This window comes from Maniola jurtina, chromosome 4 (genome assembly GCF_905333055.1).
Source record: "Maniola jurtina chromosome 4, ilManJurt1.1, whole genome shotgun sequence".
NCBI classification, from domain to species: Eukaryota; Metazoa; Arthropoda; class Insecta; order Lepidoptera; family Nymphalidae; genus Maniola; species Maniola jurtina.
Window position 1 is genome coordinate 14,450,569 of NC_060032.1, and position 24,754 is coordinate 14,475,322.

The following is a 24,754-nucleotide window of genomic DNA, read 5'->3' on the forward strand; positions in this document are numbered from 1 at the left end:
TGTCGATGTGTGTTCACCACACAACATCAGTTGCAGACCTAGCTCAGTGCTGCGCCACGCTGCCATGGCACAAAATTATTGCTTGTCGTGTAGGTAAATGTTATGGACATGTCGACATTTGTGTCGAGTGCCAATGTTGTTGTGCCAATGTGAGCGTCTTTCTCCTTGGGTTATATTTTTTCCGCACACATAGATAGCTGTCCATTGTGAGTGCCGTCGTGTATACCAAGCTTTAGGTATACTTATTTTGTAGGTATAGTTGGGCATATTTTTACGATGCTATGGGAGCTCCTAGGGAGCGGATCTCCTAAAAATTGGCAAGTGGAAAAAGTTAAGCAAAAATGAAAGGCATAATATTTCACATACATTTTATTCTCTTAAGTTATTAACCATTGATTTCCAAGAGTACAACTAAAAAACAAATTAAAGTACAAACACGTTATGCATCGCTAACTAAACACAACTGTAGGTAACTTCTCTTGGCAAACCAGTTCATCCATTGACTAACATATCTCCCGGCGCACCACGAACGAGACGTATAAACCGATACAAACATCAGAATCATCATCAATACAAACATTGTACACTAACTTGGTCAAAATGTATAACAACAGCCTTCATCCAACATACAGTGTGATTGACTAAGTGTAAACCCTACTGGAGAGAACCCATCTACATGTAATGCACACTCAGTCACTCTGAACTTAATGAAATCTATGTCAAATTCTATGGATACCTTGAGGCACTTTTTTGTGAGACTGCGTGGTAAAAAGAACAACTTGGTGGTCGCTTTTTTGAACATAAACGGTACCATAATTTAGACCCCAAATCATCAATACAAGCGGAACGTGTTTGTGAAATCGTAACAAAAAACACGAAGTAACTTGTAGAATAGATATCTAATATAGATATATATGTATTTTATATACTTAGATTTCAAATATCCATCTTTGACATTACATTACATACAACAAACACTCATCAACGTTTCGAAATATATATTCTCTTACGGATTTACACTCATTTATTTTATAACTATTTAAATTACAGCATCTACTGTACACAGATCGACCCTACTTCAATCCAAAGTATAAGAAACGCAAGTTTTTACACAACAAATCTTATGCTTAGAATGTGAAAATATTTCGTCACGATATGGACTGTAAAGAAAGTGTGAAATGCATTAAGTTCAAGTTACACCCTTAAAAATATATTAACATTATTAATGTTTATTTATTACTATTACATATCAGTCAAAATATTTTCGCGATATCCGAACTAAATAATAGGTCTACGATAAATGGCCGACTTCCGAAACACTTGATGTAACAGTGTGACAATGTTCGGCTTTGGACGCACTAGTAAGTAGGTTAGTTTACATAGTTGGTTATCAATTACTTATAATAACACCTACTTAAAGTATTCTGAAGTCGAAACCATCAATAGAGTAGGTCATTAGTTTATAATTTTATACTATCAGAACATTGAGACCAACGACTATAAATACAATATCCAAATCAGTACTCAAGCAGAAAAGTTTTTGCGATCTAACGATAGTAGCGGCAAATAATTCACGTGATAGTACGGAGAAATGAAAGTTCACCGAATAGATAGAGCTACTTTGAAATTAGGAGAGCAACGAAAAGCGAATGGCTACTTTACATGTAGTTTAGTTTTTATTTACAAATAATTGTAATAGCCTCAGTGGGCTTTTCGTTCACTATTCTAATTAGGTACTCGCCAGTAATGCGCCAATTTCCGTTACTCACTAACAATACTATCCTTTGTACAACGCCAATAACATCCTTACAAGCTAAATTTTCCCTTTGATACTTTGCCGTTAGTTTCGCCTTAACTATGCTATTAACAAAATAAGTGTCAATATTACTTACATACATTATCGTTAACACATTAGTAGAACGATGCACGACTCGCGATTAAAGTTAAACTTACTATTTCCGTCATACACGATTAAAAATCTATAAAGGCATCTTTACCTCAGACTTTAGATTTAACACCTTCGTTTTGATGGTGTCTATATCGACTAATTTATTATAATTTAAGTTAGATATAATAATTGAATAAATAAATATTATGAAGTTTGAAACCCAATAAATTGTCAGTAGGTTTGGCCTACTTTGGGGCGCGCGCTTATGAAAAAGTAATAATGATTTTAATACACGCGTCGAATTAAAAAACGCGACGCGCAATTTTTTAAATAAACTATCACTGTTTATCACAAACAACTAATATTTTCACGAATGTTATTAACTTAATAAAACATAATATATAACAAAATTATTTTAAAATCTATTTAGGCATTTGATGGCAGTGTCGTAACCGGTTGTTTTGGAACTAATTATAATGTACAAAACGCTAAATAGTATCCACTAAAACTTAACAGCTAATGGTAACGCAATGAGGAACGGACACGTCTCGCTCATTCAGGTAACAGGATTCATTAGACGATTACAAAACATTTTGTAATATCGATTGTTTTTTATGCTACTATTATAAAGCTAATTTCCAAGAGTAGACAGCTCATGTGTGTTACTGTAATCCGTATTTTATGTTACAATTGACGAGGCTGCCGTGATATTATTGAGTTGTTAACACTTTTTTATTTCAGTCTGAAAAATTATATCTAGCTAAATCTTTTTCGGATTCATAGTTATATTATGTCCGGTTCGGACTACGTGGATTTAACTTGGTATTTGACTTTCACGAAAGATTATTTCATTATATAAGATTGTTTTTTTTAACGATCAATGCAATCCAAACATAATGATATTAATGATTTTTCTCAAAATTCGTCTGTCCTGTATAAACATTGTGTTAGAAAAATTGTAAGTCAGTAGCTAGTGTCAGTTATCACAAGTGTTACCCTTTAGATAAAATATAATTTAAGTCACTGGGGAAACACACCTATTTAAATAACATCAACAGTAATTCAATTAGTAATTATTATGAAATTCTGAATATAAAATTGGAGTCCAGTAATAAATATTTCATAGATATTTGCATTGCTGAAAGATCTCAAAGATCTTCATTGAGTACAGCGTAGCTAAACTATAAATGTACTCTCAGGACCAATGCTATTTCAGTGTTTTATAAAATTAAACTGGCTTTCTTTTTTAAGCTAAAGTTATATTATATTGAGTGTTATTTAAATAGTGTAGTTACTGTGGGATTGTCGTATCAAAATATAAACGTATATTATAAAGAATACTTTTATCCGAGAAATCCGCGATGCCGCCAAGGCTACGCCACTGGATAAGGGCATGTATGAAAAAGTTTGTTGAAATTGATATTTATTAGACCTATGGTGTGAATAATAATAATTAATAAACCTAAGTCCTTAGAACGAACTTTTTGGTTGTAATTACTTACACTTTTAATTTGACATTATTCGTCATTCCTAATCTAATGGTAACTGTTCACCGTTGCTGGAACGTTTATAATTAATTTATAACATTAACGAGTAAAAGCTTGTATACACGTCGCGATTTTTCGCAGCTTTCACATGCATACATTTTGAGATCTCACTCGTCATTTTAGATCTATGTATCAACTGTTATGTCAAAAGTACGATTCTAGTCCTTAATTTAAAGGTGAATCGAATCGTACTTTTGACATTACAGTTGACTAAAATGGCAAGGGAGATCTCAAAATACACGCGCTGCTACTAAGCAGCCTTGTACTACAAAGAATTGCTTAATGCTTTAGATTGAATAAAAACAATTGTTTAGCTTTTTGTTAACATCTTATACTGTAGGTATTCAGGAATTGTAACTGTTGATCATGCGTGTGTTTTAAGAAATTTGTGATGCAACGTACCTATCTAAAATATTTAAATATGCTCATTTTTTCACTGGAACTTAGGTAAGAATGATGTACCTTTGTGATGTTTTAATATTTGAAAATTCGTATAAAATGTAAATATAAGAAATATTATATTATCAAAGTTCGAATTCTATTATTATTGAGCTCGCGTTTAAAATCGCGTCGTGTATACAAGCCATAATATCATTGATATCAAAGATAATAACATTTAAGTAGGCAGTGGTTAAAGACAGTGACGTAGTTAGTTAATCAGTTTGGTACTTACAATTAATGGCTATTTAAGACTAAATGTGTACAATGATTTATTACTAATGTGTGTTAATATGATGTTATGTACTTACCAGGTGATGTCGAGTAATGTTATTATATGAATTAGTTAATGTTAAGTTTTGGTCAAGACTACTAAGTCAGCGGTAAATGAAGATAAATGAGTGATTCTCAGAGTTGGATTCTTTTTCTAAAACTTTAAAACGGGTGTAGAGATGACAATAATTACATATTTTAGAAAATAGAATTGAACAAATTAAATACATAAATCTCAAAGGATACATCTTGCCTATTTCTTTAGATTATTAATTAATTATTGTTTAAAAAATATATAATGTTAATAAAATCATTACTAGGTAGCGAGCTGAATCCAACCCTGATGATAAAATATAAAAAGCATCACTATAATAAGTTCAAGGAATGCTACGGTTGTTGCAATGTCGATGGTAAAACGTAGGCGTTTTCATTTTTCATATAAACCTACCTGATAGTTCATGTGGCATCATTGAAAAGATATTTAAATCAATTTGTTTGCCTATATTGCACACGGGATACAGTAAATGATTCATAGCAATAAAATAGCCACGCAGTCTTCGACAAATGTATTAAATTTTTGTCACATAATTGTTAAGCCAAGACAAGAAAATGTAAAAATTACTGAATTATGTGCCTTGAGAGATAATAACGATATCATACGGACGTCTGATGAAAATTAATGGAATTGAGCATAAATTACACTTGAACACATCAAAGGAAGCAAAATATAACACGATAAGTAAATCTTTGAACCGTCTCCAACCGAGGTATCCGTACTCCAAGCGGAAGACACTTCAAGGACTTACGAGATGCGCGTACCTACCAGGAACACGCCTCTACTGGTTACTTAAATCTAGTTAGACCAGAGTAAAGTAAGTTTTAGAACGACAATATATGCACAAGTGTCTTGCGAAATATTGGCAATAAAAATGCATAAGTTGTGACTATAGAAACTAGCGCGAATCAGCGCTACAACATGATAGCGTAAAAATAGTACAGTTGTATACAAGCAGTCTTGGTAAACACTGAGAGTAGATACTTAGTGCTACTTACAATACGAACAAGTCAAGGTATAAAATAAAATTAAAATCCTCGATATTACACACCCAGCGACGAGTCTACCGGTTTAACCCTACACGATATAAAATGCAAACTAAAACAGCAATATTTCATTTACAACTCTTTCTATGAACAACGAGCTTAACTACAATTCTAACTAGAAAAACTATATTCTATATTTACAGAAATAATATATTATGCGATCTCCGACTGACGAATTTAAATAGTAACATAATTATATATTTTACTCTATCAATAACACTAAGTAGTGTACACTACCACGTATAAAACACGCATCCGAGTCCCTGGTACTAATTAAATAATAGCTAGTTTTAATTATAAATCAGTCTGTCAATTGGGACGTTTTATTTCCTCTAATAAACAATAAGCCAATACACACATCGATTCAACAAGGGTATAACGTACCGCACTATCCTCGCACTCTGCTTATCACTTCAGTTCTCACAGAGTCCTCGCACTGGAGGCGATCGCTCAGCGCGCGCCGGGTCGAGGGCGGCCCAGGGCGCCTCATTCATTCCAAGTGTTTATTGTCGATGGCTGAGCGCGGTGCTGGCGGTGAACACAGGCGGTGCAGTCAGGTGACGAGGGCGGTGCGCGGGCGCGGCGCGGCGTGCGGGCGGGGCGGTCGCTCGTACATCGAGAACTAGACGCCCTGCTGCGCCATGTACTATCTGATCTCCGCCGAGTTCAGCACGAATGGTACGTAGAACATTTTACTCTCTAGTAACAGGTTCGCCGCCGCTTGAATCTGAAAGTGCACGTCGTGAGTCAGTACTCTAATGTTTCGCTTTCGGTTTCAAATGCTCTTGCTTGCTTTCTACACGAACTGGTTTACAATTATGTATTGTATTGTACTTTAGAAATGGATTCATTTAATAACATTTTGATGGGTAACTGTAACTAAATAAGCTCTTTCTATTTTCAAAATCTTATACCTACGTATTATGTAACTAGGTACGGTAACTAATGTAATAGTTACTAGTGATTGTATATAAATCCTTTTCATTCTCTATCCCGTGAGAATTTTGAAAAAATCGACCTGATTCCTTGTCCACATTATAAGGGGAACCTTGCAAAATTTCAACTTCTAGGTCCAATGTGTTGGGCTGGGTAGATGAGCCAGTAAGTGAATCAAGACTTTTTTTAGGTACCTATTACATTCTTAGATACCTATATATACCAAAAACCAAAACAAACAAATCCAATTATAAGTTGTAGATAAATTTTACTAATTCAGAACTCTGTTTACTTATTCATATTAAATACCTAGGTATATGTTGATAAACACTAAACAGTTCTCTATGCCTACCTCGGGTATTCTCGCGAATAGCTCTTGCAATCTCCCGGGGTGGTGGGGCGCGGCGTGCTCCAGGTAGCTGCGCAGAACTTGCACGTACCTATCTTGAATACTCTCTAACTCCACTTCTGAAAAGAATGAACCATTTTAACATGTCATAATGATAAAAAGCCTTCATAGTCTACCCTGGGAAATGAACCACTTTTTCCGAGGAAAATACTACTATTAAATTATATATTATAGTATAATGGACATATAATGCAGTTTTATTCAAGGCTTTTAAAAATAAGATGAAGCGAATAAATTCTGCTTTTTGAAAGATTGAGTAGGCACACTTGTCTAGAAGTCTACAATTAATTGACCACAAACCATTGAACCACAGGTTGAGCGATGAACCAGAGAAGATAATTTATACTAACGAAAAAAATATTCAGAGTTTTAACAGGTATTTTTATCCTATTATGGGTGGACTCCTGTGTGTGGCTGTATTTTCATGTTTTTTCAGTAACTATAAGTTCTCCTACTCGCCCACAGATGGCGGTAGAAGGCGCAGCGGCGGCGCGGCCTAGCAATAGCGTAGAGCGCGCGGTGCGGTGATGACGTCACGCGCTCAGTAGGTCACTCCGATAGCGGGGCAACGACCGCGGCTAGCCGTTGACCTCCGCTCGAGCGCGTTCGCGTCCTCAACCGCTGTAGCCGTCCCGCTCGCACGCGCTTCACGATATTGTACGCATTACGTATGCTCATACCAATTACAAATTAATACCAGTTATAACTTTTCGCTCTCGGTCAATAATGCATACTTATTAATAGCTGAATACGGATTTAATTTTATTAACTGTCATTAGAAAACCTTGCTTTTCAGCGTAGCAACAAGTTATTTATAGAAAAACTCAGGTAGGTACATAGGTACTTGAAAATTATTTTAAAAAATTGAAGTTTTAAATTTTAGGTTTTATATCAGCTTTATTTAAACGAAACTTTTAGATACTACAAAAAGATTTTTTTTAATTCTAGGATTTCAAAATATTTATCTATCTTTCTTTAGGTAGCACGGGCTTAAGTATGTACCTACCTAACATTGTTGTGCAGGATAATTTCGATAGGTACATTTTGAATTTCGATTATGCCAACCTACCTACCTAATTTGATTTTTTGAAAAAGGAACCGCTACTGCTTGCCGGTTTAAATCTCGATAGGAAAGGGCATTGTAATTTTAAGTTTATTTGACTAAGGTCCAGTACCATGAAAGGCGGTTAAAATTACGTCACGGTTAACATTAAACTTTGAACGTCATTAAAAGCAAAATGGGTTGTGTACAAGTTAGGGGTTGAGATCAAAGTTTGACGTTTAACCTTAATCATGGATGTATAATTAGAAATACTTCTTGTGCACCCCACTTTTCCTTTTTTTGGTGTTCATAGTTTAACCGTGACTGTAACGTAACTTAAACCGCCTGTCTTGAAAATGGTTCTAAAAAATTTACTAGTACACACAATGACTTTCTAAAGTCATTGAGTACACATAATATTTTTCAATTCGTAAAAATATGTACTACTTAGTAATCATTAGTATATTATAAATGCGAAAGTGAGTTTGTCCTTCAATCACGCCACAACGGAGTAACGTATTGACGTGTCTTTTTTCGTGGATATTATATTTAAAAACAAAAAAAGTATACCTAGTTAAGGACCTGGAGAGTGACATAGGCTACTTTTTCTACGGGATTCTCAAAAACCTAAACCACGCGGACGAAGTCAAGGGCATTAGCCGATTAAAGCATACCTAATTGAAAAACCTGAATCCATTAACACTGTCAATACCTACCTATAGTACGCGACAGGTAGAGATGGCAATCGGAGTGCACGCACATTCGCGCTAACCCGGTGCGAGAAAGCGCGGTTGACGTGCGGGTGTTGGGGCGTCCCCCCGCCTCATACCCCGATTGTCATCTCAACCTGTCGCGCACTATAACTGTTAACATAGTCCCGTGTAAGTACATGTTACGTAAGCGCCAGCGAGACGAGTTAGCGACTAATCAGTTTTTTCGCCGCAAGCGCGCGGCAAAAGAGAAAGTTCGCTTCCGCCTCGCTTTTCGCTGAGAGTGAAATGCTGTCCCGTTACAACTGACGTAACCAACGGCCAACTATTATACGGACCGCATCGTAGCGCCGTGGTAGCGCTCCCCAGTACGTAAAGCGATAAATCACAGAAAACGAGTAGGCAGGTAGGTATACCTACTTACAAGTATCGCGGTTGAACTTTTTATCTTTTATTACTAACGGGTTAATTAAAATTTAAACCACATAAGTCCATCCATACTAATATTATTTCTAAATATATCAAAGGAAAAGCTGACTGACTGACTGACTGACTGACTGATCTATCAACGCACAGCTAAAAGTTTTAAAAAATTTTACACAAGTTTAAAAAATCTATTAAAAGCATGCTCCTGAAAAAAGCTTATTATACAATCGAAGATTATGTAAATGACAAAAAAGCTTGGATTTGACTCGCTCCAGCAATACACGGCGCTGCAATTGCTTGTATACAGTATGGCATATTATTGTAAATTGTACATTTGAAAAGAGCAACCGCCGAGTTTCTTGCTGGTTCTTCTCGGTAGGAACAGTATTCCGAACCAGTGGTAGATTATTTTGACGATTCAAAAGCACTTGTAAAAGTTTAATTGAATAAAAATAATTTGAATTTGAATTTGAAATTTAAAAGTTCTGGACGGATAGGGTTCAAATTTGGCATGCAGATAGTCATTATGACGTAATAGGTACATCCGTTTAGAATGGATTTTGGAAAATACAACCCCTAAGGGGGTAAAATAGGGGTTTAAAATTTGTATAGTCCACACGAACTCGCGAGCATATGCTAGTCGTCCATACAACATACAACTGATATAAGAATGAAAGTAGTAAAGTGAGATAGTTATAACTACAGTGAACTGAGTGTTTACGAGGTGAAATGGAAAACGCTTGCGCAATGGTTCCGCGGTTTCGTGCGCGCTTGTGTTTGTGTATGTATATGTGTAGGTGAGTGTTGGTATGTATGTGTGTGGAGACAATATATTATTACGTTCATGTTAGTTGGGTAATAGGTATACGTTACGGTATTTCAAATCGGTAATCGGTATTTGCCGAAACAATAAATAGACACATTGAGACAGGTCGATATCTATCGATTGTGTCACTAATCAATTTCTGCTAAAGGGCCGGTAAGGTATTCAATTCAATTCAATTCATTTATTTATTGCGAAGGATAACTCGGCATAGGCTGCGAAAGTGTTTGTCAAGAGTAAATAGGCATCTTCTAGGCAATCACGCTCCATCCTAGGCTGCATCATCACTTTTATTAAATTTAGATTTCTTATTAAATTATTTTATTTTTCTTTTATAACTATTTTTTTTTAACTATGATACAGAAGAGAGTGATGTGGAATCAGTTATTCTGAATGATGCAAATATTATACATAAAATTTAAATAAAATTACACCATAATAACAGACAAGTAGGTAACTGAGGCGCTAATGAAGGGTTATAAAGCTTATAATTTTTCAGATAATATTTTTTTTTATTTGATTTCATTTTAATATTAGATATGATGGATGGTGCATAAAAGTTTTTTCAGGAAAATTGTTTTGTGCGACTTACGCCGTGTCGTGAAAAACAGCTACACAACTGCGCTATAGTAAAAAAATAACCAAAGGCTTTACTAAAAGGCTTGTAAATCCAGTCAGTATCATTTTTTATTGAGGATTTGATTCCTAAACTGAATAAATAAATCCAATCACCCAATCTATCGTCGTGAATAGTCAATATTTAACCAATATTGTCCATTCATGTGCCAATGTTCTTTTTGAAATTCAAGCAGTTATTTGTTTAATTTTCAAAAACACCGTCATATATAAAATATTTAATCTACACTTCTAAACTAATATTATAAAAAGGTAAACAAAGTTTGTAAGTTTGATTGTAGGAACTAATCTCTGGAACTAATGAACAGAATTTAATTTTTTTTAGCTATATGAGTGACATGGGCTGTATTTTATTTTCAAAAATTACATACCCATGCGAAGCCGGGGCGGGTCGCTAGTGTGTATTTTTCAAACGCAACGTCAAAGTGCGTTTCGTTTCAGAAACAGTGTAATTATAACGTGCACGGTGAAAATAATTTTCGAGCGATGTGTGTGTGCGTGCGGCTGACCTACTTACAGCATCGATAACGCAGATGTCATGTTTTTCCTGCACTAGCTACGGACGCGTTCACAAACTCCAAACTTTTCTTACACTTTATGAAATGAATAGCTAGCTAGATATGATATTTTTGTATGAGATTTGTATGGTGTAGGTACCATTTCCACCTTCTTATACATGTTAAATCAAAATTATAATTTATTTTATTCATTTAGGACAACTAGCCCGCTGGACCGATGACCTGAAGAAGGTGGCGGGGAGCGGGTGGATGAGGAAGGCGGAGGACCGTGTTTGATGGCGCGCTCTTGGAAAGGCCTATGTCCAGCAGTGGACGCATACAGCCTGATGGAATGGAATGGAGGACAACTAGTGTCTTTTATGCTACGCCCGTGACTCTACCACCGACTCGGATTAAAATTCTACTGAGAAGAACCGGCAAGAAACTCAGAAGTTGCTCTTTCCAAATCATAAAAACAATACAGTACACCCATAGATAAATGATTGGTCTTTGCTACGGTCGGAGCGCAACGAAGATCAATCATTTACCTATCTAAGGTTTGGTGATTGAAAAATCAGCCATAATTATTTTAAAATTTACATCAACCAAGTTTTTTGAAAATATTAAAATGTAGGTACCTTCGCGTATCATGTATGCAAATATAATATGTGCTAAGAGCTTTATCATATTTGCATGCTGAATTACAGACTCGGTGAAGGGCGTAGTAATTGGATTACGGCTCCAAAGGCAATTTCACACGCAATTTAAATACAATAAATTGAGGAACTGGACAACAAAACGGTGTGATTGCATGAAATAAAATTTTACAGGAGGAGCAAAAAACTAAATGAAAGCTTCTGAAAGTTTACCGTAATTATTCGTTTGATTGAAATCACGAACTTTGAACTCAAAAGTAAAGTTTTAGGCCGTTTTGCTTGGAAATGAGTATAAGTTTGTATTCAGTGGGCTAAAAACGTTCGGATTACAGAAAAAAAAGTGTTTCAATCAGAAGTGTAACTACACCGTTGACACTGGTACTGATTCTGAACGCAACGAAATTTTAGAGTATTCGCATCTTTTTCTGACCAATGTAACAAGAAAAGGATAGCCAACCTAATTTAGTTTAGAACTGTCAAACCTTGTGACTTTCGGTGGCCAGTCATGAGTCTAATGTTTAAATTTGTAGAGTGCACTAAAATTTAGTCTTTAGATTGAAGACTTTTTCGTTCTTTTTTAGCAATATTATAACGAAAAAGATGCAGTTTAGAGAAAAAGATCAGAGTAGACGCCATTGCTCCGTCTCGAATATCCACACGCAAGGTACCTAAACTGGGTTCTAAAATTACGTCAAAGTTTACGTTTGCATTCGTAGTAAACAACCGAAATCTACGCGGTAATCGGATTGCGAAAATATGCGCAAACTTTGATGTGTGTCGAATTTAGATAAGTGTTAAGTGAGAAATTGTGCTTTATTGTTTCCGTTTTATTCCAAGTCGATTGTCTCCGAAGTGAATTTATTGCCATATGCCCCGGTGTTGTTTCTAATCGATTTCGCAAGCGTCTCGGTTTGAAACTGGGTTATATGTACCATAAATCATAATAATATTAACGAGCATACTTCGCGACTCCATTTTGGTGTCTTCGTGTTGGAGTACGTACACCCTTCCTACATATACACGGTATAAAGAGACACACAGTAGTGCCACAGTTCACCACGACAGTTAGGGAACTTCTCACTAAGTATGTAACTTTTTTTTAATCCCTTATTTATAGGCTTTTTACATTTATGCATGTCAGCCTCATTGCACCTATCTTATCCTACAATTCTATCTATGTATAGAATTCCATCTTATCCTACAAACTTAACGTATCATACAAACAAGTTAAAAGTAACATTTGATATCTGCCAGTGACATCGAAGCCTCGACGCCACTGGACAATGTGGAAAGAATTCTCAGATTTGGATCATAAGTTCCGTAGATTATCCTCTAAATCCAAACTTAAAAGTATTACCTTTTTATAACAGTGTAGATAAACTCTGTATAAAACGAGATTTTTAAAAACCTACTTCCACGCGAACGAAGTCGCGGGCATCAGCTAGTCCTATAGGTAGTCCTATACGAAAAAGTAGGTACAGAACTACGAGTTATAATAGGTATACCTTCTTAATTACCATACCATACCACATCATACATGCAAATAGTAGTTCAGCGTACATGGAAAATCGCTTTGTCTTTTCATATAAGTATGCAGTCAGCCATTACATAGAGCGCCAGGATCACATATAATTATAACTTGTAAGTGACCTACATACGGTGGGGCGATGCACCCTCGTCTATAACTGGATTACAGCCGCGTTGTCAAGCAAAATCAATCGATGTGCATTTTAGGGTTCCGTATTCGAAGAGTGCCAACGGGACCCTATTGCTAAATAAATAATAAATAAATAAAATAAAATCGTTTTATTGCAGGTTAGGGACCCATATAAACAGTAAAAAATACAAAATATAATATAAAAATTAAAATAGTTTAAAATGAAATAGTCATTTTACGTTAGGGATCTGGTGTACCCGTAGCCAGTGTTTATAGAACACATTGTCAGGGGACGCCTGAGCGACGACTTTAAGCATCTTATTTTTAGAATTGCGGACTGTTTCCCAGAAACCCGCAATTCTATTTCGTATAATGGCGTAGTAGTCCGGGACTCCAGCGTCGGCGAACATGCCCGACGCACTACAATACCTTGGCATTTTTAATAAAATGCGAAGGGCATCATTATACTGTACCCTGAGGATGTTAAAAGATCTTTTGGTGTAATTGATCCATAGTTGTGAAGTATAGAAACTCATACAATAAGCTTTAAACAATGTAACTTTAACATCCTCAGAGCACCGAGCAAATCGGCGAGCGAGCATGTTGCACCGTATTGCCAGTGACCTTCGCTCTCGTTCTATATCAAAATCGTCGCTCAGGGATCCCGTTAACATGTGTCCGAGATACCTGAACTGTTGCACAACCTGAACTGGTGTTCCATCTAACAAAACTGGTGGTATCCTCTCCGGGCCTTTACCAGCTCTAAAAATCAACATTTCTGATTTGCGTACATTGTATTTTAATCCATGTCTCAAGGCGTAACCTTCGCAGATCGATACTAATTTACGGAGACCATTTATTGAGGGGCTAAGCAGCACCATGTCATCGGCGTAACTTAAGTTGTTAAAACAAACTCCGTCAATATGACAACCGATGCCAGTACCACTTAGCTCCTCAATCAGGTCATCAACGTATAGATTGAACAGGTCCGGAGAGGTTAAACCGCCCTGACGTACACCACACTCTAGTCTAAACTCACTAGAGGCTGTGTCGCCCCAACGCACAATGTTCGTTTGGTTCTCATACCAGTACCTCATCAGCCCGACAATACTGCTATGTACATTTGAGTCGCGCATTTTTCTCCATAATATATTATAATTAACAAGATCAAATGCGCGAGTCAGATCCAAGAAACACGCATACACCGATGTATCACGACTTTTATAGTAATTTACGACGTGCTTCAGAGACAGAATTGCCGAGTCTGTAGAGAGACCGGGACGAAAACCAAACTGAGCATCACTAATCTGTACATTCTTCATCAGTTCAGGCTGCAACAACCGCTCAAGTACCTTGCCGGCAATTGTCCCCAGCGAAATGGGCCTATAGTTAGCTATACTGGACATATCGCCCGTCTTGTTTTTTGGCACAGGAACCACTACCGTCTTTAACATATCTGCAGGAAGATAACCATGTTTAATGCACATATTAAATAGCGTTGACAAGGCCTCATACAATTTGTTTCCAGCGTATAACATGTGCTCAACACTCAGACCATCATGGCCTGGTGATTTACCACGTTTCATATCTTTAATCGTTCGGAATATATCAGTTGGACTAAAGTGTACTGTTTTAGGTGATGGTGACAAAGGCTGAGAGTGGAGCACATGTGCAACGTCTAATGGTTTCACGGAGAAATGTTTTGCAAACATGTTGGCTATCTCCCTGCTGTCCTGTACGTTACTGACACTCACTGGCCTACTTTCTTTTCTATTTAATGATTTAGTCGCTTTCCAAAACTGTGTAAAATTTTTGTCAGCTCTATGCGTCGCTAAAATGTCCATTTTTATAGCTTCCTCATTATTCTGGCACCATTTTAATTTCTTTTTAAATATAGCACGAGTCTTTGTCATGTCATTATATGTTTCTCCACTACTGGGCTTACCACAGTCTATCCAAAACTTAAAACACAGTCTTGCAGTTTGATAATACTCTTTTACGTGATGATTCCAGCCAACTAGTTGTTTTTTATGGCGGAATTTGTGTACACCAGATCCCGAATATTTACTATTAATAGCTGCATATTTTAAAATACCAATAACATCATTGTAAAAATTATTAATAAAATCTAAAACATCGTTAGAACTATCTAAGTCGTTTGTATCACAGTGACTAGATTCGAGTAACTTATTAAAATTTTCAGTACATAAATTAGTATACATATTTATTTCATCTGCATTTCTCTGTCCCCATCTTATGTCTTTATGTAAGTTATCATTATTACACTCCTTATTATCTACTTTTTTAGTCATTAGCTTAATATCACAGTTAACAAATAGTGGGAAGTGGTCAGACCAACTAACACCATTATCCACACACACACACACAACTGTATTTTTTGCGGCAATAGTTGTCAGGCAATGATCCAACCACTTGGTCGTTCCATGGGACTCACTTAGGAAGGAAAACGTTCCAGAGTCTGCTCCTAATACATCTATATCTGCACAAACCCAAGTCTGCTCCTCACAGAATGACAGCATCTCTTTGCCGAATCTAGCTGAGGGGTGTGCATTGTAGTCACCAAGCATAAATACGGTCTCAATCCCACATTCTTCAATCACCGCACTCATCCTGCCAAGAATGTTCGTGAACTCTGGCAAATTATCTTCTATATCAACAGGCATATATACGTTGAAGAGTAATAAATGGCGATCCACAGAACTAATTTTGACCGCCGCCAACCTATCACTCTCACAATCCACTACGGTCACATTATCAAAAAGAGACTTACGCCACATGATAGTTAAACCTCCATAGGGACGTCCGCGCAATATCCCAGCTGAGGAGTCCACGGATGATTTCGAAAATGATGCGAAACTATCATCTATTTGATGTACAAAGTTGAGGTCGTGCTGGAGAAGCCACGTTTCCTGAAGAGCGATAATATCAGCGGTTTTACAAATTTTTCTTACGGCATCTATGGAACGCTTAATGCTTTTACAATTAAGCGAAGCCATACGGATTATGTTAGTTTGTAGATCATTAGACTGTACTGGCATTATCGATTGTATTTGGTGGCGTTCTTCGTGTATCGTTCTTTGTACCGTCTATATACCAACCCAGCAGGCCAAAACTTGCCATCCAAAAAGATGTCAAGTTTTCGGGTAGGTATCGTAACTTTAAAAGAGTTAAAGGATGTTTCGTTTCTCTGTTTGAGTTGCTCGACACTTATGCATTCCTCACCCATGTCAGCAATGTGCTCTAAAATATTATCCACAGAGACCGATTTCTGGGCACGAGAAATATATATGGAGCACTGGGTATCCGCTACTTGAATTTTACACTGCGTGTCTGAGGTTCCTCGCATATTTCTTAATTTGCGCGTCTTAAATTTATTCACTACAACCGTAAATGACGCATTTTTATCATCCGGCATTGTTTCGTTATAGCTCGATGCAGGTCTCGCTATGACAGGCTCAGCGTCAGCTGATACGCTGGATTGACCCGAAGTTACACGAGCCATTCGTGCGCTATTTGCTTGGCGCGGTCGAGCCGTTTTGAATACGATGTCACGGTAGGTAGGCGTATGCGCCACTTCGGTGCAAGGCGCGTGTGTGCGTGCAGGCGGTGGTACTGCCACAAGCGGAAGCGATTTCGACGGTGATGTTGAACTTACTCTCTTATGAACGTTATTACGATAGTTTGGGGTAATCGAGCTCCGTGCTGTTGTCGCAAGAGTAGGTTCCTGTGCACTCACAAGTGATGGTGGGGTCAAAGGTATTAATGAAGAATTCCTCTTCTTAGGAGTCGTCATATTTAACTTTTGTATTTGTTCAACAACGGAGTTGCGTATCTCAGCAAGCTCCGCACTCATTTTCGTCTGAAATTCTGAGAGTTCGTTCTTCATACCCGTCATATCCTTCAAAAGTCGCGTGACATCAACGTGGTCAAATGAAACCGGTGGCAACCGATTGATGTCTTTGGCAACAAAATTAGGCTGCGCGTCGGGGTCCACTTCTTTTAGTAATCTAATAACGTCCTTGATATTGCGTTTTTTCTTGTCTTCTCCTTTGCGCTGCACATGTCTCACTTTATCACCGCACGAGTTATACAAAATACTTTTTCCAGCTTCAATTTCTGCGTCCGTAAAGTTGGTACTACAAATTTGGGTGATGCTTTGTTCATCTAGAATGTCCAATTTGTTCTGCACAAACGTAAGAAATTCATTAATTATGATAATTGCTTGGCCCGCCATATCTTCTGAGTTGGGCCAGCGTCTTAGATAACATTATGCATTGTGCACACAGTGAACTAAACTACAGTGCGCAGCGCAGCGCACGTCCACCCAACAACGCGATCGCAGCTAAGCCTCCGCTGCCCGTCCGTCCGTCTGTCATTCAACAGGCTACATCTCGTGTGCATTTGGTATGTTTTATCGGCCAAGAGAATCCAAGTTTCACATCATATATTATCTACTATCATGAGAAAATCGATAATTCATGCTAAGATTGAATTGATTCTATTTATCCTAAAAACATAATAATAATAATCGCAGGAGAACCAAGGTCACTGACATAGCCCAAACTATTAGCAAGCTGAAGTGGCAGTGGGCAGGCCATGCCTGTCGTAGAGGCGATGGCCGTTGGAGCCGGAAACTCCTTGAATGGAGACCGCATTTAGGCTAAGCGTAGTGTGGGACGCCCTCCAGCACGATGGACCGACGATATAAAGCGGCTTGCGGTAAGTGGCTGGATGAGGAAGGCTGAGGACCGGGTGTTCTTTAGGGATGGCCTATGTCCAACAGTGGACATCCACAGGCTGATGATGATGATGATGATCCTAGTAAATGTTTAATAATGTATGGAAGAGGGCTCACCTTGATTAAGCAGAATGTAGACCTTCAAACAGACATACTCCTCCATCCGCAGCTGGATGCGGCGGAACACGCACGTGATCTGCGTCATCTTCTCCACCACGAGCCCCACGTCCAGTCGAAGCTGCTCTAACGTTATGGGCCTGCCCATTAGCGACGTTAGGCAGTTCTGTAGCGTTCTTAGATTCGCGTTCACCTACGAGAAATGGTTATTTTAATTAAAGGGACTATTTCACAACCGCCAGATAAACTTTATCTAACGGATAAATTTGACATTTTGACAGAATCCCAATACAAAAACTGTCAGAACGTCAAAGGTTCTCCAGACTGAATTTCAGCCACATCGATAAATCAGTCAGTCAGTCACCTTTTTCCTAAATATATAAAAGGAAAAGCTGACTGACTGACTGATCTATCAACGCACGGCTCAAGCTACTGAAGGATCGGGCTGAAATTTGGCATGCAGATAGCTTTTATGATGTATAGGATAAAATAGGGGTTTGATGTAGTCCACACGGACGAAGTTGTACACGGTATAAGATGGGTTTTTTTGCAAAAACAGGATTTTTATCATCTAATTAGAACGTTATATTAGATACTCCTGTATACTTTTATATACCTAATAATTAATTCATTAAAAATAATTAATATCGATAGCAACTGACGATTCATTTTACCTAAGATTACGAAAAGGCGGCACGGAATATGAATCGGCTTTTATGTAATAGTGCAATACATAAGCATAGAGGAAATGCACTAGACAATGAAAATAGTTTTTGTGTAACTGCCGGTATTACTGTTACGCTTATGTAATACATACTGCGATAGTAACATACATGCTGTTTTTTACATTTTTTCGAATGTTTCTGACAAGGCTATAATGGTACTGATTCTGCGATTGATACTGATTCAGAAAAATATGCAGATACTCTAAATTTAGTATAAAGAAAGATATTAAAATCGACGCGCGACGCCATAAATAGATAAAACAGAAAAGATTCCACTATACGATATTAATACTTGTCCACCTGCATCACTTCAGATGAATGGTGCCGCGAAGGTGATCAGCATAATAACTTAAGATACCTAATGTGATTATTTATCGAGTCTGTTTTTGGTGAGAATATCAAATCAGTAAATATTTGCGTGACTTCATTTGTCATATTGTTTTCATCATACCTATTCAAAAAACTAAAATTGACTAGAGGATAGCGGGAACGAAATTCAGTTTTATTCAACAAACACATATGAATATGAAAGTTTAATTTTTTTTACAATTGAGTATTTATGTTTTATTTAAACTTTCAATATAATGTCTAGATCTAGGTAGGTACTCTTAGATTTTTTTGTCATAGGTGGGATAAAAATAGTGTTTGTAATCGCAACCAAAATATTTCATTCAGGCGGCGTGTATTGAACGCTACGCTCTGGATTCTACTGTAGAATCCTTTGCTTCGCTCTGAATTCAAAATAACGCCCTCGAGGAACAAATTATCACTTTCGCCCCTTGCAACGCAAATAACTATTGCCGCATCGCAATCGAATGAGCAAAAGCGACACAGTTTAACAATTTAAGGCCGTTTACCATAGTTCACATTTATTATTCATCCTAAAAGCTGGGTAATAGAAACTATGTATTGCATTTTACGATTCTAATAGAGCGGGCTATGCAGCGCAAGCGTCGAACTGCAGTGAGACGACTTTCTATTGGTTACGCAACGATGCAGATCACGTAACTGCGCTCGCGCATGTGCGGAAGTCCCTGGAGCGAATGTGATCATTTGAGTGCCTATAATAATTCAGGGCTGCTTGGTAAGATTATAATCTTTGTTCCACTTAAATATATTTCCTTATTTAACAAATATATTAAAATGAGCTTATATCTGGTGAAAACATGGTTACAAACAACAATGGATTAAAAGATGGTTCAATCTCATAAAATCTCGGTTACCAGTTTAACTCGTACAGTTAAGTTTAGTTTTTTTTATTGAAAATGGTACTGATTCTGAGCGCAATTAAATTTTAGAACATTCATTATCTTATTAAAAAAAGGACGGATAAACCTAATTTAATCTAGAGCTGACAAACCTCGTGAGGTGCCAGTAGTATCTAGGTAAGCGACTTCTTCTAAAAGAACCTATCTAGGTAAACGTGTTTTAGGCCACATCATCACTTTCCATCAAGCGTGATTGTGGTCAAGCGTATGCCATAATGAAAAAGGGTAGTTAAGAAATATTTACCTCTTGCATGAAATCGTGTTCATGATCCGAGGAAGGTGGTGCATGCGCGAGCTTCCCGTGCATCGCCTGGTAAGCTGCTGTCGTCAACACTGAGATCTCGTGCCATTTCTCCATCAACAGCTTCGAATGGATTTCCATTGGTATTTCCATTATAAACGGCAACTTCTTCGTCCACGCGACCATTTTATGTACAATAGAGTCACCGATTTTACAAAGTTTGTCACCGATTTCGGATGTGTCATGTAGGAGATCAGGTAGGTGACGAACGGTGGCAATGTCCTCCATAGCATCACAGTCTATTAGCGCCCGAATCATATGTAACGCCCTTTCTAAAGGAACGGCACGATCTCGAGAGGATGAAACTGCGCTTTCCAGTCTTGCTCGTAAGTGTACAACCTAAAAAAGAGAGACACAGTAAATAAGGATATTCTGATTCTGATTAGCATTCAATTTAATTCGATTCGTATATGGAAACAATTACCTCGCTAGGGTTTGTTAAGGCAGTCTTTAGTATGGTCCCATTGACGAGGTGCGGTGGGAGAGGTGGTAAAGGGTCTTTAGGTTTTTCAGGCGGAGACGCCCGACTCGTCGCTGCGGTCGCCGCCTTCGTGTTCGCCTTCTTGTGTTTCTTATATTTCACTTTGTATAAGTTGTACACGGCACCACTATTTCGGCCTCCCGGCATTCTGTCTTCACGTACAGCTGTTGAGGACAAACATATTGTAAAAAAAACATTCGATCAAACGGTCAAAATGAATTAAATGATTAGATTTATATACGTACCCTGTAAAACCATTCCTTGTTCTATACACTTTTTGAAACGGCAATATTGACATCTATTTCTTTGAGCTTTTGTAATTTCACAGCCACCATCAGCAACACAGGTGTAAACTCGTCGGTTTTGAACAGTCCTTTTAAAAAACCCTTTACAACCTTCACACGTTATAATGCCGTAATGTAATCCCGTCGCTTTATCTTCGCAAATCATACAAATCATCGGTTGCTCATCTTCATCGCGTTCCGTCTCCGCAGCATACGTCCGGAGTTCCGGCCTGGCCGCCAAGGGACTCGCACTGGGTACACCGGCCACTCCCGCAACGCTACCTGCTGCAGCGCTCAGATTTAAAGCGTGCATTTGTTGGTGTGCTGGTAACTGTGAGACATCTCCCGCCCACAAAAGCTCCATGTTTAGTGATGTCACTCTCGGCCTCCTCAGTTCACCCCCGAGATTCAATAGCATTCGGGCCGCTGACTCTTCACTGCATTGGCCCGGATCAGGTGTCGGTGGCGTCGGTGTATGCGATGCACTAGCTGATGGCTCTGAACTGGTGGTTGGGGCTGGTAACGTCCAAAACATTGTTCTTACACCACCCGATTCTCCCATAATGACCGCCGGCGCACCTCGCCATTGCGTAGAACCTCGAGATCCCGCTTTCTGCTCCAAGGGTTGCGGTGGGAAATGACCACCTATCAGTTCTGGCTTGACGCCGTTTATGCAGGCGGCAGGTGGCCAATGACCCGGCGAGAGCGATGGATGCGTGGCCTGCGGGGACGGCGCGATGGCTCGGGGTCTGTAGGGCTGGGGAGGCTCGGGTTGTGTGGCCTCGGGCTTCTCGAGCTTGACGGATGAGAATTGAGATGAGGACATGGAGTCATGTTTTCCGACCGGAGAGCTTTCCGACTTGACGACGGAGGGCGCTCCTTCGAACTTGATCACCGAGTAGGGCGGTGCGGAGCGGATGACGGTGGGGTGGCACGCGGGAGACGGCGAGGGTGAGCCGCCGCCGTCGAACACGGGCGGCGGATGCGGCGGCGTGCTGCAGCCCGCCTCGGCCATGCGCGGGGACGGCGGGCCGGGGTCGGGCGACGAGGTGCTGGTGTCGGCCGCCGACTCGCCTGTGGAGCATACATCGAGATTAACGACGGTCGCAGACTTCCGCGTCTTCGCGAAAGTATAATAGCGAGGCGTGCTTTTAATAAGTGACAAATAGAAACTAGGTGAAATGTCAACGACCGCGCGGCGTGGTCGTAGCTGTAGCTAGTGAAGCGCGGGGAGCGACGCAGGGACGCGACACTGCACTTCCCGCCGCCGCCGACTAGATTAGCCGGTTGCGTCACGACGCGAGCGCGGCCCCGACCACATAGAAAACTAATTTAATTCACGGATGCGATCGCAAAACATTTGGAAAGGCCACTTTACAGTCGAGCGCGAATGCATCGCTCGATGATCAATCCGTTCCTATTAAAATATATTTGCATATTTGTTAATTCTATAGTTTACTTTAGTCGTTCACGCAATAATCCGGAACGCGGAAAGAAAAATATGTGGAAAATATAGGAAGCGTGGCCGCACGTTGTAACGGGTGAGCGCGAGATGCGGTGCGCTGCGCGAGGAGAAAGTGAAAGCGGCGCGCGCGCAGATGGGGCGCCCGGAAGCGTTGCCCGCGCTGCGCTGCCGCCGCACAAAGGGCTCCACGAACTACTTTGCTATTGTTAACAAGTTTACTTTCGTTTAGGATATTAAAATAAACACTAATAAATAAAAAGGGCACACTGTTAAATTGTAATTAATGCAGATAGTTTCACACACCTATTTTCCTTTAATTTACAAAACTAATCACTTTAACACATCAAAATGAATCAATTATATTATTTCTTACTATTTATGCGTATACCAAGCAAAATAAAAATTATTTATAAACATTTCTCATTACCAAAAAGTAAACAATGAATTAGAAACTTTACCGACTTTTTATTACTAAATCCATATGCGTAGGTTAATCGCACCGGTCGAAGCTTACATCTTAAATCACTCAGTCCATTGAACTTGGAAACAATTATTGGGTATATTTAGACAACATAAACTTTTAGCACTCGAATAACCATGGTTGTGAATTTGCGAATTTAATTAGAACTCTGTCAACCATTTATTAATGGTTTAAAAGACTTACGAGCGCCGCGAAAATGTTAGCGCGGTTTTGTTTACGCGAGGAAAAGTCGCGAAGAAAGTTTTCCACTGGCGGCGCTGGGCAGCGGGCGCGCGCTGTGAGCCCGACCTACCGCACGAGGCAGCGCGGGAGGCTCCCCGCGCGCTTCCCGGTCCCTCCCTCCAGCCACTATTAGGTCACTCAGACGGCCGTGCGTGCGAAGTGCAACCGCACAATGACTAGTGCAACGCGTGCACCGCTCTCGCTTCGAGGACGATCTCTATTTCACTCCGCGTCCTTTGCCACATCATTGGTGGGGACCGATCTTTCTAGCCGCGTGATGCAATAGCCGCTGAGGTCTGAGGTCCTAGGAAGGCCCGCTTCGGAGATAAGTGCCCCGTGGCCCGTTTTGTTAGCGCCTATTACGTCGTCGGTATTGATTGAAGGTATTAGCGTATTTATAACGTCGAATTGAACCTGTCGAGTTGTCAGAGAACTCTGAATATGGTGCCGATCGATTGAAATTGCCGTAATTGAATGAGAGGATCGATTGTAATTTGTATTGGAAGCTGTCTGCAATGAGTACGGAAGCGTTTGTCGTCAGACAACAATAAAGACGCTTACGCAATTCGCAGTTCTCTCTATAGGCCGATCTTTTTCGATCGGTGCAAGCGAAGGTCGAGCGCGGTCAGTGACCGTACGGAACTGGGTCACACCCCTACCCCGGCGCGTCTTGCGCCTCCCTCCGCGGCGCCACGTGTCTACCCCGCGACCTCCTCCATTATTCTCTAATCATCATCATCATCATGATCAATACATCGCCGGGCTCACACTTGGGCGCATTTGGAACCCTCGTAGCTTTAGTTTTAAGTTAAAGTAATTAATTATCTCCACTACATCATTGTTTGACAATCAGAAAGTGCACAATAGTACCCAATTTGAATAAATGACTTTGACTTTGACTAGCCGACGACGGAGCACGGGTCTCCACTTAGAATGAGAAGGGTTTAAGTAATAGTCCGCCACTCGGACCCATTGCGGATTGACACACCTTTGAGAACATTATAGAGAAAACTCTTAGGCATGCACGTCTCCTCACGATATTTTCCTTTTCCGTCAAAGCAATGATGTTTAATTGCTTAAAATGCATATAACTGAGGTGATCGAACCTCCGACCTTCCTAATAGAAGGCCGACGTCTTAACCACTAGGCTATCATATTTGTCTAATATACTAACACATATCTGTAAGGTCAGGAAAACGACAGAAATAGTACCTCCCTGGAAGTAGTATCGATCCCAGCATCCCGATAACATCACATCCATTACATCTTTCTATGATGAATAAGATTGAGAAATACTGTTTACGAATTTATAGACATACTAGATAATACCCGCGACTTCGTCCGCGTTTTATTTTAAAGGTTTTTAAAATCCCTTTCCGGGATAAAAAGTAGCCTACGTTGTCTATGTCAGTTTCCGGGATGCCAGAAACCTCTGTACCAAATTTCATATAAATCAGTTAAACGGAAGGGCCTTTTAGAATGCCGTGGGAACTCTTTGATTTACCGGGGTTAAAAGTAGCCTATGTCCTACCCCGGGATGTAATCTAACTCTGTACCAAATTTTATCAAAGTCGGTTAAACTGTGGGGCCGTGAAAAGCTAGCAGACAGATA

General features: G+C 39.2%; 1 protein-coding gene across 3 annotated transcripts in view; it reads right to left on the minus strand.

The window, feature by feature from the left end:
* Positions 1-354: 354 nt before the first annotated feature.
* Positions 355-24,754, minus strand: part of LOC123864129 (hormone receptor 4) — a 148,249-nt gene continuing 123,849 nt past the window's right edge. For 2 of the 3 annotated variants that reach the window (XM_045904391.1, XM_045904389.1), the window contains 6 exons: positions 20,936-22,048; positions 20,634-20,854; positions 20,153-20,548; positions 17,916-18,108; positions 6,536-6,651; positions 355-5,974 (listed from right to left, as the gene is read on the minus strand). In XM_045904391.1, coding sequence (XP_045760347.1) covers positions 5,894-5,974; positions 6,536-6,651; positions 17,916-18,108; positions 20,153-20,548; positions 20,634-20,854; positions 20,936-22,048 — 2,120 coding nt within the window. In that variant the 3' untranslated portion in view covers positions 355-5,893. The remainder of the gene's footprint in view (positions 5,975-6,535; positions 6,652-17,915; positions 18,109-20,152; positions 20,549-20,633; positions 20,855-20,935; positions 22,049-24,754) is intronic. The other variant, XM_045904390.1, reaches the window with a different exon arrangement.